The sequence below is a fragment of the Coregonus clupeaformis genome, chromosome 9 (assembly GCF_020615455.1).
Source record: "Coregonus clupeaformis isolate EN_2021a chromosome 9, ASM2061545v1, whole genome shotgun sequence".
NCBI classification, from domain to species: domain Eukaryota; kingdom Metazoa; phylum Chordata; class Actinopteri; order Salmoniformes; family Salmonidae; genus Coregonus; species Coregonus clupeaformis.
In genome coordinates this window covers 47,251,074-47,265,849 of record NC_059200.1, presented here as the reverse complement: position 1 = coordinate 47,265,849, position 14,776 = coordinate 47,251,074, and the positions used below count along the sequence as shown (strand labels likewise).

The 14,776-nt window shown below is 41.6% G+C and overlaps 1 protein-coding gene across 1 annotated transcript in view; it reads right to left on the bottom strand.

The window, feature by feature from the left end:
* Positions 1-2,103: 2,103 nt before the first annotated feature.
* The window catches only part of LOC121574026 (septin-8-A), a 52,165-nt gene continuing 39,492 nt past the window's right edge, over positions 2,104-14,776 (bottom strand). Inside the window, exon 10 of the mRNA XM_041886547.2 lies at positions 2,104-3,443. Coding sequence (XP_041742481.2) covers positions 3,281-3,443 — 163 coding nt within the window. The 3' untranslated portion in view covers positions 2,104-3,280. The remainder of the gene's footprint in view (positions 3,444-14,776) is intronic.

The following is a 14,776-nucleotide window of genomic DNA, read 5'->3' as shown; positions in this document are numbered from 1 at the left end:
CCCCGTGTGGTTCTGGGATTTTTGCTCACCGTTCTTGTGATCATTTTGACCCCACGGGGTGAGATCTTGCGTGGAGCCCCAGATCGAGGGAGATTATCAGTGGTCTTGTATGTCTTCCATTTCCTAATAATTGCTCCCACAGTTGATTTCTTCAAACCAAGCTGCTTACCTATTGCAGATTCAGTCTTCCCAGCCTGGTGCAGGTCTACAATTTTGTTTCTGGTGTCCTTTGACAGCTCTTTGGTCTTGGCCATAGTGGAGTTTGGAGTGTGACTGTTTGAGGTTGTGGACAGGTGTATTTTATACTGATAACAAGTTCAAACAGGTGCCATTAATACAGGTAATGAGTGGAGGACATAGGAGCCTCTTAAAGAAGAAGTTACAGGTCTGTGAGAGCCAGAAATCTTGCTTGTTTGTAGGTGACCAAATACTTATTTTCCACCATAATTTGCAAATAAATTCATTAAAAATCCTACAATGTGATTTTCTGGAAAAAAAAACATCTCAGTTTGTCTGTCATAGTTGACGTGTACCTATGATGAAAATTACAGGCCTCTCTCATCTTTTTAAGTGGGAGAACTTGCACAATTGGTGGCTGACTAAATACTTTTTTCCCCACTGTATCTAAGTTTTAAGGAACTATATTGAGCCATTACATCACTTCCTGTTTCACTAGGGTATAAAAATGAGGTAACACGCATACAATATCCCATTGTCATCCAACACCATGAAGAAAACAAAAGAACTGGCAGTTCAAAAGAGACAGATGGTCGTAGACCTTCATAAATCTGGTAATGGCTACAAGAAGATCCACAAATGATTGAATATACCACTGAGCACTGTCAACGCAATTATTAAAAAAATTAAAAAGATATGGAACAGTTGAAAACCTCATGGGTAGAGGACGCAAATGCATTTTGCCCCCCAGGATAGGGAGGAGGATGGTGAGAGAAGCAACAAAATCCCCAAGAATCACTGTGAAAGAATTGCAGGCCTTGGTGGCGTCTTGGGGTCACCAGGTTTCAAAAATCACCATCAGACGCCACCTCCACAACCACAGGCTCTTTGGATGGGTTGCCAGAAGAAAGCCCTTTCTGACCCCAAGACACAGACGCAAGCGCTTGGAGTTTGCCAAACGTCATTTAAATAATGACTGGAAGAAGGTGCTCTGGTCAGATGAGACCAAAATTGAACGTTTTGGTCAGTTACAGCATCGGCATGTTTGCCGTCGAAATAGAGATGCATACAAGGAGAAGTACCTCATGCCCACGGTGAAATATGGTGGTGGGTCAGTGATGATTTGGGGCTGTTTTAATTCCAGAGGTCCAGGGGCACTGGTTAAGATTGATGGCATAATGAATTCCACCAAGTATCAGGCAATTTTGGCTGACAATCTGGTTTTCTCTGCCAGAAGGCTGGGACTTGGCCGTAGGTGGACTTTCCAACAAGACAATGACCCAAAACATACCTCAAGATCCACACAGAAATGGTTCTGTGACAACAAAATCAATGTTCTGCCATGGCCATCTCAGTCGCCGGACCTCAATCCAATCAAATCTGTGGGCTGAGTTGAAGAGGCAGTTGATAAGCGCAAACCCAAGAATGTGATGGATCTACAAAGAGGAATGGTCCAAAATCCCTCCAAATGTGTTCCTTAACCTTGTCAAACATTACAGGAAAAGACTCCATGCTGTTATCCTTGCCAGAGGTGGTTGCACTAAGTACTAAATGAGGAGTGCCAATAATTATGAAACCTTGATTTTGGTGACATTTTATTTTGTATTAAATCATTGTATGATTTTGGTTGGTTCCATTGAAACATTAATAAAGTACAGTATTTCTCACATGCTGGTATTTAGAGTTTCTCTATATTTGTATTGTTTGTGCATTGCCAGTCAGGGGTGCCAGTAATTTTGGAGCCCACTGTATCTGACTATTACCTCCAGCAGTAAAGCAGAAAGTAGAACCCTGTTAGTTAACAAGGGGAGAGGCTTTTAAGACGGGTGGCAGGTAGCTTAGTGGTTAAGAGCGTTGTGCCAGTATCCGAAAGGTCGCTGGTTCTAATCCCCGAGCCGACTAGGTGAAAAATCTGTCGATGTGCCCTTGAGCAAGGCACTTAGCCCTAATTGCTCCTGTATGTCGCTCTGGATAAGAGTGTCTGCTAAATGACTAATAATAAAAGATAGAAATGGGTTAGACAAATTCTAAGTACAACCTTAACAGAAAGCATAGCCTAGATTAATTGGAATATTACTATGCTGTCATGTATGCATATTTAGTGTCATAAAAAAATGCCATGCTGTACAGATTGTTTATGGCACACTGGAGTTTGACATCTTGGAAAGATCCATACTTTTTACTACACACCACAAACTGGAAGTCAAATAATCATCAAACACTAAGCACTACCAGACACATTTCATCCTCTAGTCTAGTTTGAATTAAAACGTTTAGGGCGGTTTCATTGTTTCACACCAGAGCCAATGTGAGAATTTCCTCAAATTATAACATAAGATTGTTCAGAATACTAAAACATTTCAGAGATTGATGAATGTCTCACCAGTTAGTTGTGTGTAGATTATAGTAGTGTAATCCATGAGAACTATTCCATATTGTCCTATGTCACAATCGGTTTATTACAAAAATACAAGTATTGTAGAATTTAAAAAAGAAACATGATACATAAAAAAAATCTAGTTAAATAAAAATAAATTCTCTAATACTTTTCAAATAAATACTTTCCAACAATTACATTTGTATGATTTGAGCTGTGGATTCAAAGAAGTTATTTTTCAACATTTCCACTGGATATGTTAAACGATAACCTGAAATTCAAATGTTTTTTTTCTTTGCTCAAACAATATGGCTGAATATTTGCTAAAGAGCGGAGACATACAAAAGCAAATGCATTCACCATTATTTTGTGACAAAGAGAAACAAACAAAAAGGTTTGGCCATTAAATGTAGGCCCCCATGTTGGTTTTACAATAACAATCTTAAAACAGGGAGACAGACGAGCACTGCACACAGCAAAGAGGGCATCACACCCCAGGCAAGGAAAGGGGGCGGCGGGGGGGTTACTAAGAAGACAATGTAATATGGAAATGGCTGTTAAAGAGAAGATGTGGAAAGTTGTCCATGATCGATATGAATTGGTAATGAATAAAACATTGGATATGTAATAATGATGGTCTCCATTTTTCTGTATGTTGTGATGATTGCAGTTCCATGGCCTGTTGATCTCTGGCCATCCCCACCTTTCATCTGTGGGTGCTCATTCTCAGAAGAGGCCTTGCCTCCAGGTGGCATTGTGGACCAGGCAGGTGCAGCACTGTATGGCCTGCCACCAGCTATTGCAGTTCAAGGGCTCCACACTAGCCTTGGCCATCATTACCTTGGAGTTGGAGAGGCTCACCCCAGACTGGTTCTCCGTCTTCACCGATCTGCTGAAGAAAGCACAGGTAAGACACGCAAAGTCTCCCATTGGCGCTATCGCCAACCCTCACACTGTTCAAAACACTTGACTGTTTGTAAGTAAATGTTAGGAAAGTATGTTGGAGAAAGATTTTATTTATATATATATATACAGTGGGGAGAACCAAGTATTTGATACACTGCCGATTTTGCAGGTTTTCCTACTTACAAAGTATGTAGAGGTCTGTAATTTTTATCATGGCGGCAGGTAGCTTAGTGGTTAAGAGCGTTGTGCCAGTAACCGAAAGGTCGCTGGTTCTAATCCCCGAGCCGATTAGGTGAAAAATCTGTCGATGTGCCCTTGAGCAAGGCACTTAACCCCCTATGCTCCTGTAAGTCGCTCTGGATAAGAGCGTCTGCTAAATGACCAATTATTTATTTATATTTATTTATTTACTTCAACTGTGAGAGACGGAATCTAAAACAAAAATCCAGAAAATCACATCGTATGATTTTTAAGTAATTAATTTGCATTTTATTGCATGACATAAGTATTTGATACATCAGAAAAGCAGAACTTAATATTTGGTACAGAAACCTTTGTTTGCAATTACAGAGATCATACGTTTCCTGTAGGTCTTGACCAGGTTTGCACACACTGCAGCAGGGATTTTGGCCCACTCCTCCATACAGACCTTCTCCAGATCCTTCAGGTTTAGGGGGCTGTCAGCTGGGCAATACAGACTTTCAGCTCCCCTCCAAAGATTTTCTATTGGGTTCAGGTCTGGAGACTGGCTAGGCCACTCCAGGACCTTGAGATGCTTCTTACGGAGCCACTCCTTAGTTGCCCTGGCTGTGTGTTTCGGGTCGTTGTCATGCTGGAAGACCCAGCCACGACCCATCTTCAATGCTCTTACTGAGGGAAGGAGGTTGTTGGCCAAGATCTCGTGATACATGGCCCCATCCATCCTCCCCTCAATATGGTGCAGTCGTCCTGTCCCCTTTGCAGAAAAGCATCCCCAAAGAATGATGTTTCCACCTCCATGCTTCACGGTTGGGATGGTGTTCTTGGGGTTGTACTCATCCTTCTTCTTCCTCCAAACACGGCGAGTGGAGTTTAGACCAAAAAGCTCTATTTTTGTCTCATCAGAACACATGACCTTCTCCCATTCCTCCTCTGGATCATCCAGATGGTCATTGGCAAACTTCAGACGGGCCTGGACATGCGCTGGCTTGAGCAGGGGGGACCTTGCGTGCGCTGCAGGATTTTAATCCATGACGGCGTAGTGTGTTACTAATGGTTTTCTTTGAGACTGTGGTCCCAGATCTCTTCAGGTCATTGACCAGGTCCTGCCGTGTAGTTCTGGGCTGATCCCTCACCTTCCTCATGATCATTGATGCCCCACGAGGTGAGATCTTGCATGGAGCCCCAGACCGAGGGTGATTGACCGTCATCTTGAACTTCTTCCATTTTCTAATAATTGCGCCAACAGTTGTTGCCTTCTCACCAAGCTGCTTGCCTATTGTCCTGTAGCCCATCCCAGCCTTGTGCAGGTCTACAATTTTATCCCTGATGTCCTTACACAGCTCTCTGGTCTTGGCCATTGTGGAGAGGTTGGAGTCTGTTTGATTGAGTGTGTGGACAGGTGTCTTTTATACAGGTAACGAGTTCAAACAGGTGCAGTTAATAAAGGTAATGAGTGGAGAACAGGAGGGCTTCTTAAAGAAAAACTAACAGGTCTGTGAGAGCTGGAATTCTTACTGGTTGGTAGGTGATCAAATACTTATGTCATGCAATAAAATGCAAATTATTTACTTAAAAATCATACAATGTGATTTTCTGGATTTTTTTAGATTCCGTCTCTCACAGTTGAAGTGTACCTATGATAAAAATTACAGACCTCTACATGCTTGGTAAGTAGGAAAACCTGCAAAATCGGCAGTGTATCAAATACTTGTTCTCCCCACTGTGTGTGTGTGTGTATATACAGTGGGGAAAAAAAGTATTTAGTCAGCCACCAATTGTGCAAGTTCTCCCACTTAAAAAGATGAGAGAGGCCTGTAATTTTCATCATAGGTACACGTCAACTATGACAGACAAAATGAGAAAAAAAAATCCAGAAAATCACATTGTAGGATTTTTAATGAATTTATTTGCAAATTATGGTGGAAAATAAGTATTTTATCAATAACAAAAGTTTCTCAATACTTTGTTATATACCCTTTGTTGGCAATGACACAGGTCAAACGTTTTCTGTAAGTCTTCACAAGGTTTTCACACACTGTTGCTGGTATTTTGGCCCATTCCTCCATGCAGATCTCCTCTAGAGCAGTGATGTTTTGGGGCTGTCGCTGGGCAACACGAACTTTCAACTCCCTCCAAAGATTTTCTATGGGGTTGAGATCTGGAGACTGGCTAGGCCACTCCAGGACCTTGAAATGCTTCTTACGAAGCCACTCCTTCGTTGCCCGGGCGGTGTGTTTGGGATCATTGTCATGCTGAAAGACCCAGCCACGTTTCATCTTCAATGCCCTAGCTGATGGAAGGAGGTTTTCACTCAAAATCTCACGATACATGGCCCCATTCATTCTTTCCTTTACACGGATCAGTCGTCCTGGTCCCTTTGCAGAAAAACAGCCCCAAAGCATGATGTTTCCACCCCCATGCTTCACAGTAGGTATGGTGTTCTTTGGATGCAACTCAGCATTCTTTGTCCTCCAAACACGATCGAGTTGAGTTTTTACCAAAACGTTCTATTTTGGTTTCATCTGACCATATAACATTCTCCCAATCCTCTTCTGGATCATCCAAATGCACTCTAGCAAACTTCAGACGGGCCTGGACATGTACTGGCTTAAGCAGGGGGACACGTCTGGCACTGCAGGATTTGAGTCCCTGGCGGCGTAGTGTGTTACTGATGGTAGGCTTTGTTACTTTGGTCCCAGCTCTCTGCAGGTCATTCACTAGGTCCCCCCGTGTGGTTCTGGGATTTTGCTCACCGTTCTTGTGATCATTTTGACCCCACGGGATGAGATCTTGCGTGGAGCCCCAGATCGAGGGAGATTATCAGTGGTCTTGTATGTCTTCCATTTCCTAATAATTGCTCCCACAGTTGATTTCTTCAAACCAAGCTGCTTACCTATTGCAGATTCAGTCTTCCCAGCCTGGTGCAGGTCTACAATTTTGTTTCTGGTGTCCTTTGACAGCTCTTTGGTCTTGGCCATAGTGGAGTTTGGAGTGTGACTGTTTGAGGTTGTGGACAGGTGTCTTTTATACTGATAACAAGTTCAAACAGGTGCCATTAATACAGGTAACGAGTGGAGGACAGAGGAGCCTCTTAAAGAAGAAGTTACAGGTCTGTGAGAGCCAGAAATCTTGCTTGTTTGTAGGTGACCAAATACTTATTTTCCACCATAATTTGCAAATAAATTCATTAAAAATCCTACAATGTGATTTTCTGGATTTTTTTTCTCAATTTGTCTGTCATAGTTGATGTGTACCTATGATGAAAATTACAGGCCTCTCTCATCTTTTTAAGTGGGAGAACTTGCACAATTGGTGGCTGACTAAATACTTTTTTCCCCCACTGTATATATATATATACACACACACACACACACACACACACACAGTGGGGAGAACAAGTATTTGATACACTGCCGGGCGGCAGGTAGCTTAGTGGTTAAGAGCATTGTGCCAGTAACCGAAAGGTCACTGGTTCTAATCCCCGAGCCAACTAGGTGAAAAATCTGTCGATGTGCCCTTGAGCAAGGCACTTAACCCTAATTGCTCCTGTAAGTAGCTCTGGATAAGAGCGTCTGCTAAATGACGTAAATGTAAAAATATATGTGTGTATATATATAATGTGTGTGTATATATATTTATTTATTTTCAGTTCACAATAACACCTTTCTTTTCACTTTCTTTTTTGTATAAAAAAGGACCTTGGTCTTTATGTTCCTGGTTAGAAAAATATTGGCGTCAATAAAAATGTCTATATCTCCATAAATAAATTAAAAAACACTTCAGTTAACATGGAACCCACACACGATCGACAACATCTGTCATAAGTTGTTTTTAATTTTGCTAAACCTGTTTGACATGTATGAGGAAATCACTGAGTGTTTTTCTGCTCCAGATTCAGAGCACTGAGTTCATCCACTGCAAGGAGATGGTGGACGAATACCTCACCAGCCTGGAGTTCTCCCTGCCAGCCAATGCAGTATACATATTTGACAGCACCAACATGACCAAGCTCCAGGATGAGGTGTCCTGGGGGCCTGCAGGCAGACCGGGACTCGGGCAGACCAGGAGGGGAAAGGGGAGCCGGGGGGAGGGGGATACAGACAAATTCTACGATGGTTTTAGGTGCCTATACAACGAGGGGTTGGCTCTGGAGGTCGACGGGGACAGCGATACTAAAGTCCTCCATGAGGCCCACCAGAAGAATGTGTCCCCCTGCCCACATCTCCACCCTGCTGTGAGCTAATATCTGAGTGCATGTGTGGGGGATTGTTTTTATTTTGTTGAGTGAGGACCAAGAATACCTTGTCAGGAACTTGGAATTGCCTCTTCCATGACCTATTCAGCACTTTTATATTTAGAGGAGCTTTTTATATACATATAATTTTATAATTGTATTTTTCAAGACTCATCTTTTTTTGTTTTTACTTCGTTGTACTAAAATATGTTTGTTCTGTTGACCTTTCAAACAAGTTAATCACTATAGCTACTTTTACAAAATGCTTTAATTGCAAATAAAAAAGTGCTGCAAAGACATGTATTCTTTCATTTAAAGATAGTCACATCTCAGAAGCAATGTGTGGAACTGTTATAACGTGCCTCTTTACTTACCACATTGAACTGAAGTGTTATAGTTAAACATTCACGAGTTCTGTTTGGGATACAGTGGAGTATTGTAGTGCTTTCAACTGTGAAATACATTTTTTTTTTTTTTTTTGTAAAGTTAGAACGTGAATCATGTTCCGTCGTTGTTACACTGTTTTCCAAAGTGAAAAGTGTTGAGATTTCTTTGGTTGTCAGAAAAGGCAGCTATGTTACTGTTTTATGTTGTCCCCAGAATAAAATCTATGACAAACATTCATATTCATGACCACTCTCTTCTTTGTAACTGAAAAAATTACAAGATCTATGCTTTTTCCATCCCTTTCATAAACTTATATTTTTCCAAAGTGGCTAAATAACTTTGTACATCTTCTATACACAAATTCTGATGTCTGCCATTTCAATTGTTCATGCTGGTAAATGGATGACAGAGATCTCTTCTACTTTGGGTTGGCTCTAGTCCATAATGTACAAGCCTTTTGGAAACATGTTTTTTTTTGTGGGGGAGAAAGCACACAGCAACTTCCTCTTTAACTGTCGTTTACTTCCAGAGTTTGTTAATAGCAGAGGATTATACGTTTTACTGTAGGGCTACCATGGGCTCTCTCCATTTTGTTCTATTGGCCTACAACTTATTTAACTAGTGTACAGATGTCGGATCTTAACTTAATCACTCGTTGCAGAGAATTTGTCTAATGCATCAGGAAATTCAAATGAGGCTTGTGATTGGCTAAAAATGAGCAGTTCTCTTTCTCTCCATTCGGGGGCAGTCAAGTAATTGGGATCATGGCTCGCTATCTTAGGGAGTTTTCACATACACTACATGGCCAAAAGTATGTGGACACCTGCTCGTCTAACATTCAAAAATGATGGGCATTAATATGGCGTTGGTCCCCCCTTTGCTGCTATAACAGCCTCCACTCTTCTGGGAAGGCTTTCCACTAGATGTTGGAACATTGCTGCTTCCATTCAGCCACAAGCATTACTGAGGTCGGGCACTGATGTTGGGCGATTAGGACTGGCTCGCAGTCAGCGTTCTAATTCATCCCAAAGGTGTTCGATGGGGTTGAGGTCAGGGCTCTGTGCAGGCCAGTCAAGTTCTTCCACACTGATCTGGACAAACCATTTCTGTTTGGACCTCGCTTTGTAAACGGCGGGGGCATTGTCATGCTGAAACAGGAAAGGGACTTCCCCAAACTGTTGCCACAAAGTTCAAATCAGGTTTTATTGGTCACAAACTTTTAGCAGATGTTATTGCAGATGTGACGAAATGCTTGTGTTCCTAGCTCCAACAGTGCAGTAATATCACATCTAAAAAGTAAAAGAATGGAATTAAGAAATATAGAAAAATTAGGACGAACAATGTTGGAGTATATATATATATATATATATATATATATATGTATATAGCTAGCTCTGGAAAAAATTAAGAGACCACTGCAAATTTTTCTTAAATCAGCATCTCTACATGTATGACAGCCATTCCATTCCAGTGTCTGTTGAATTCCAACACAGGCACACCTCATTCTACTGAATTAGGTACTGATTAGGTGATCACATGAACCAAATCTTATTTAACAAGGAAAAGTATTAAAAACCACTGCTGTGGTCATCACTATCCTCTTGCAATAGGACCAGCTGGATGGCAAAAACAGTGCTAATAGTACCTCAAAAGTAATATTAATCAACAAATAACTATGGACCATGCCAAAAGAGTTGAAAAGGAAAGTTTTGATTGAGGAAAAGAAGGGTTCAATTCTGGCTTTACTGGCAGAGGGATACAGTGAGCGTCAGGTTGCTTCCGTCCTTAAAATGTCAAAGATGGCGGTTCATAAGAACAAGGTCAAGCAGCAGACATTGGGGACAACAAAGCTACAGACCGGCACAGGGCGAAAACAACTCTCTACTGACCGGGATGACCGCCAACTCATTCGAATGTCACTCAACAACCGTAGGATGACATCAAGTGACCTACAAAAAGAATGGCAAACGGCAGCTGGGGTGAAGTGCACGACGAGGACGGTTAGAAACAGGCTCCTAGGGGCAGGGCTGAAGTCGTGCAAAGCTAGAAAAATGCCTTTCATCAATGAGAAGCAAAGAAGAGCCAGGCTGAGGTTTGCAAAAAACCATAAGGATTGGACCGTAGAGAACTGGAGTAAGGTAATCTTCTCTGATGATTCCAATTTTCAGCTTTGCCCAACACCTGGTCGTCTAATGGTTAGACGGAGACCTGGAGAGGCCTACAAGCCACAGTGTCTCGCACCCACTGTGAAATTTGGTGGAGGATCAGTGATGATCTGGGGGTGCTTCAGCAAGGCTGGAATCGGTCAGATTTTGTCTTTGTGAAGGACGCATGAATCAAGCCACGTACAAGGTTGTCCTGGAAGAAAACGTGCTTCCTTTTCCTCTGACATCGTTCCCCAACTCTGAGGATTGGTTTTTCCAGCAGGACAATGCGCCATGCCACACAGCCTGGTCAATCAAGGTGTGGATGGAGGACCACCAGATCAAGACCCTGTCATGGCCAGCCCAATCTCCAGACCTGAACCCCATTGAAAACTTCTGGAATGTGATCTAGAGGAAGATGGATAGTCACATACCATCAAACAAAGCCGAACTGCTTGAATTTTTGCGGCAACATCAATGTGAAAGACTGGTGGAGAGCATGCCAAGATGCATGAAAGCTGTGATTGAAAATCATGGTTATTCCACCAAATATTTGATTTCTGAACTCTTCGTAAGTTAAAACATTACTATTGTGTTGTTTAAAAATGAACATGAACTTATTTTCTTTGCATTATTCGAAGTGGTCTGACAACACTGCATCTTTTTTATTTTGACCAGTTGTCATTTTCTGCAAATAAATGCTCTAAATGACAATATTTTTATTTGGAATTTGGGAGAAATGTCAGTAGTTTATAGAATAAAGAAATATGTTAATTTTACCCAAACACATACCTATAAATAGTAAAACCAGAGAAACTGATAATTTTGCAGTGGTCTCTTAATTTTTCCAGAGCTGTATATATACACATACAAACACACATATATATATATATATATATATATATATATATATATATATATATATATATATATACACACACACACACACAACCAGTCAAAAGTTTGGAACACCTACTCATTCAAGGGTTTTTCTGTGTTTTTTACATTGTAGAATAATAGTGAAGACATCAAAACTATGAAATAACACATATGGAATCATGTAGTAACCAAAAAAGTGTTAAACAAATCCAAATATATTTGAGATTCTTCAAAGTAGCCACCCTTTGCCTTGACAGCTTTGCACACACTTGGCACTCTCTCAGCCAGCTTCATAAGGTAGACACCTGGAATGCATTTCAATTAACAGGTGTGCCATGTTAAAAGTTAATTTGTGTAATTTATTTCCTTCTTAATGCGTTTGAGCCAATCAGTTGTGTTGTGACAAGGTGGGGGGGATACAGAATACAGAAGATACAGAAGATAGCCCTATTTGGTAAAAATAAGCCATCTCAGACTGGCCAATAAAAATAAAAGATTAAGATGGGCAGTCTGAGATATGGCTTTTTCTTTGCAACTCTGCCTAGAAGGTCAGCATCCTGGAGTCACCTCTTCACTGTTGACGTTGAGACTGGTGTTTTGCGGGTACTATTTAATGAAGCTGCCAGTTGAGGACATGTGAGGTGTCTGTTTCTCAAACTAGACACACTAATGTATTTGTCCTCTTTTTCAGTGGTGCACCGAGGCCTCCCACTCCTCTTTCTATTCTGGTTAGAGCCAGTTTGCGCTGTTCTGTGAAGGGAGTAGTACACAGCATTGTACGAGATCTTCAGTTTCTTGGCAATTTCTCAAATGGAATAGCCTTCATTTCTCAGAACAATAGACTGACGAGTTTCAGAAGAAAGTTATTTGTTTCTAGCCATTTTGAGCCTTTAATCGAACCCACAATTGCTGATGCGCCAGTTTTATTGCTTCTTTAATCAGCACAACAGTTTTCAGCTGTGCTAACATAATTGCAAAAGGGTTTTCTAATGATCAATTAGCCTTTTAAAATGATAAACTTGGATTAGCAAACACAACGTGCCATTGGAACACAGGACTGATGGTTGCTGATAATGGGCCTCTGTACACCTATGTAAATATTCCATAAAAAATCTGCCGTTTCCAGCTACAATAGCCATTTACAACATTAACAATGTCTACACTGTATTTCTGATCAATTTGATGTTATTTTAATGGACAAAAAATTTGCTTTTCTTTAGAAAACAAGGAAATTTCTAAGTGACCCCAAACTTTTGAACAGTATGTATGTATATATACACACTGTATGTGTGATGGGATTTATAGACATTATGGACAGTATGTGGATAGAATATATAATATATCTGAAGAATACATGGATAGAATAGTGTATGTACAGCAATAGTTGAATAGGATGGACTAGAATACAGTATTTACAGTGCATTCGAAAAGTATTCAGACCTCTTTACTTTTTCCACATTTTGTTACGTTACAGCCTTAAAATAGATTAAATTATTTTTTTCCCCTCATCAATCTACAAACAATACCCGATAATGACAAAGCGAAAACAGGTTTTTAAATGTATTAAAAATGAAAAACAGAAAAACCTTATTTACGTAAGTATTCAGACCCTTTGCTAAGAGAAATTGAGCTCAGGTGCATCCTGTTTCCATTGACCATCCTTGAGATGTTTCTACAACTTGATTGGAGTCCACCTGTGGTAAATTAAATTGATTGGACATGATTTGGAAAGGCACACACCTGTCTATATAAGGTCCCACAGTTGACAGTGCATGTCAGAGCAAAAACCAAGCCATGAGGTCGAAGGAATTTTCCGTAGAGCTCCGAGACAGGATTGTGTCGAGGCACAGATCTGGGGAAGTGTACCAAAACATTTCTGCAGCATTGAAGGTCCCCAAGAACACAGTGGCCTCCATCATTCTTAAATGGAAGAAGTTTGGAACCACCAAGACTGAGCAATCGGGGGAGAAGGGCCTTGGTCAGGGAGGTGACCAAGAACCCGATGGTCACTCTGACAGAGCTCTAGAGGTCCTCTGTGGAGATGGGAGAACCTTCCAGAAGGACAACCATCTCTGCAGCACTCCACCAATCAGGCCTTTATGGTAGAGTGGCCAGACGGGAGCCACTCCTCAGTAAAAAGCACATGACAGCCTGCTTGGAGTTTGCCAAAAGGCACCTAAAGACTCTCGGACCATGAGAAACAAGATTCTCTGGTCAGATGAAACCAAGATTGAACTCTTTGGCCTGAATGCCAAGCGTCACGTCTGGAGGGAACCTAGCACCATCCCTACGGTGAAGCATGGTGGTGGCAGCATCATGCTGTGGGAATGTTTTTCAGCGGCAGGGACTGGGAGACTAGTCAGGATCGAGGGAAAGATGAACGTAGCAAAGTACAGAGATCCTCGATGAAAACCTGCTCCAGAGCACTCAAGACCTCAGAATGTGGCAAAGGTTCACCTTCCAACAGGACAATGACCCTAAGCACACAGCCAAGACAGCGCAGGAGTGGCTTCGGGACAAGTCTCTGAATGTCCTTGGGTGGCACAGCCAGAGCCCGGACTTGAACCAGATCTAACATCTCTGGAGAGACCTGAAAATAGCTCTGAAGCGATGCTCCCCATCCAACCTGACAGAGCTTGAGAGGATCTGCAGAGAAGAATGGGAGAAACTCCCCAAATATAGGTGTGCCAAGCTTGTAGCGTCATACCCAAGAAGATTCGAGGCTGTAATCGCTGACAAAGGTGCTTCAACAAAGTACTGAGTAAAGGGTCTGAATACATTGTGGTGGAGAAATCAGAATTAGCTAGGTAACATAGATAATTAAGATGTCTTATCTGCAGAATATGCTTATATGATTTAACTTGTTATTAGAATGTCTCCTTTCGGACTCTGGTGTGGGCAGCTGCACTTTCTCTCTCATATGGGCCTCAGTCACCTGGGGCCCAGAGAGGGGAGAAGTCAGGCTTGTCTATCAAATGTCCCTGTTGCTATGCAGAATATCATAAAGAGAATAGGGCAAAGGAGGTCAGAAGGAAACATTGTTTCCATATGCGAATATGTGTCTTTACCTATTGCAAACCATGTGAAGGGATGGCATGAGGAATGGGAACAAATCACTTGTCTCCACAATGTCTGTGTGAGTCACACCCTCCTTTGGCCTTGGGAGATTGTTCTCTCCCCTGGTTCCCTTTCTAGCAAGGTGGAAACCAAGTAACAACAAATGTCCTTCTAAATTCTTTGTACTGAACAAAACAATAAGTTCTTTGTATTTGGGGCTAAGGTCTGGCACAGGATGTGTGTGGGGTTCGTGTCTGGAACCATTGTATGTTATCTCTGAGGTTGCACGTATCCTGACCCATCCTGAGATAGTATATAACCCAGAGGCTCAGTCCACTCAGTGGGCTCTCACTCTATTCACTCCTGTGTGGGTATTGTGACCAGCTCCCTTATCGATAAGTTTTGAATAAGTTA